The sequence below is a fragment of the Dasypus novemcinctus genome, chromosome 26 (genome assembly GCF_030445035.2).
Source record: "Dasypus novemcinctus isolate mDasNov1 chromosome 26, mDasNov1.1.hap2, whole genome shotgun sequence".
Taxonomy (NCBI): domain Eukaryota; kingdom Metazoa; phylum Chordata; class Mammalia; order Cingulata; family Dasypodidae; genus Dasypus; species Dasypus novemcinctus.
Window position 1 is genome coordinate 57,498,324 of NC_080698.1, and position 1,546 is coordinate 57,499,869.

The 1,546-nt window shown below is 47.1% G+C and overlaps 1 protein-coding gene across 1 annotated transcript; it reads left to right on the plus strand.

Annotated features, from left to right (window-relative positions):
- Window positions 1-286: 286 nt before the first annotated feature.
- Window positions 287-1,546, plus strand: LOC101441418 (ribonuclease H2 subunit B-like). Its single transcript, XM_058288524.2, has 2 exons — window positions 287-486; window positions 946-1,546. The coding sequence occupies exons 1-2, from the start codon at window positions 287-289 to the stop codon at window positions 1,544-1,546; spliced, it is 801 nt and encodes a 266-aa protein (XP_058144507.2).

Genomic DNA, 1,546 nt, shown 5'->3' on the forward strand with positions numbered 1-1,546 from the left:
GCGGCCAGGATGGTGGCCGGCGGGGAGCGTGGGGGCATGGCGCTCACGCCCCAGCACGTGTTCCTGCTCCCAGGAGTTCAGACTGGAATGGTAAAGGGAGTGGAAGATTTGCTGCCAGAGTTAATGGTGACTTCTGGGACATACGACTGGATCCTACGGAAGGCATAGAGACCCTAAGAAAACTACTGTGGAGTCCGTTAGACGCTAAGAAACCAAGGTGGCAGAGACTGACATAATTGGGAAAGATTATTTTAAAGATGCTCCAAAGAAGATCAAAACTGGGCTCATGTTTGTAAAACTGGCTAACCCATGTTCAGGGAAAGGAGCCGTTTACTTATTCAACATGTGTCTACAGCAGCTGTTTGAAATAGACGTTTTCAAGGGAAAACACCATTCTTGGTTTATAAATCAGTCGGTTCAATCAGAAAGTCATCTCCACTTTGCCACACCAAAGGATCCCTTATTTCTGTTTCTCCACTATCTTTTTTTTTAAGATTTATTTTATTTATTTCTCCCCCCCTCCCCACCCCAGTTGTCTGTTCTGTGTCTATTTGCTGCGTCTTCTTTGTCCGCTTGTCTGTTCTGTGTCTATTTGCTGCGTCTTCTTTGTCCGCTTCTATTGTTGTTGTCAGCAGCACGGGAATCTGTGTTTCTCGTTGTTGCAGTGTCTTGTGTCAGCTCTCCGTGTGGGTGGCGCCACTCCTGGGCAGGCTGCACTTTCTTTCGTGCTGGGCAGCTCTCCTTACGGGGCGCACTCCTTGTGCGTGGGGCTCCCCTATGCGGGGGACACCCCTGCGTGGCACGGCACTCCTTGAGTGCATCAGCACTGCGCATGGGTCAGCTGCACACGGGTCAAGGAGGCCTGGGGTTTGAACCGTGGACCTTCCATGTGGTAGGTGGATGCCCTAACCACTGGGCCAAGTCTGCCGCCATCCACCATCTTAAAAAGGCTGATAAAGAGGGCAAGTTTCAGCCCCTAGATCATGTGGTGGTAGATGACAAGTTTCCAAATTGCACCTTGCTGCTGAAATTTCCTGAACTGGAGAAGTTCCTTCACCATGTGACAGAGGAAAAAGAAATAGACAGCAAGAAATATTACAAATACAGCAAAGACAAGACACTAAAGTGGCTGGGAAAAAAGGTCAGTCAGACCGCAGCAGTGTTAAAAGCCAGTAGCGTCAATGCTGGAGCTCGGGTACAGTCGGCTGCGTTTTCATCTGGTGACCATGTTTCCAGTGATAAGGAAGAGGATTATATTCGTTATGACCATGGTCTGATATCTGAATACATCCCTGAAGAATTAAGTGATGACTTAGCTAAATGCTTAAAGCTTCCAGAACCTTTGACTTCACTGCCAAACCCTCCATCAAAGAAAATCAAGTTATCAGATGAGCTTGTAGAAGTAAAAGATTACACTGAATTTAACAGAAAAGATTTGAAGATGGAAAAGAAAAAGAGCAAAATGACTGCCACTCAGAAGGCTCTGGCTAAGGCTGACAAGCGGGGAATGAAAAGTATAGACGCCTTTTTTGGTGCAAAACATTAA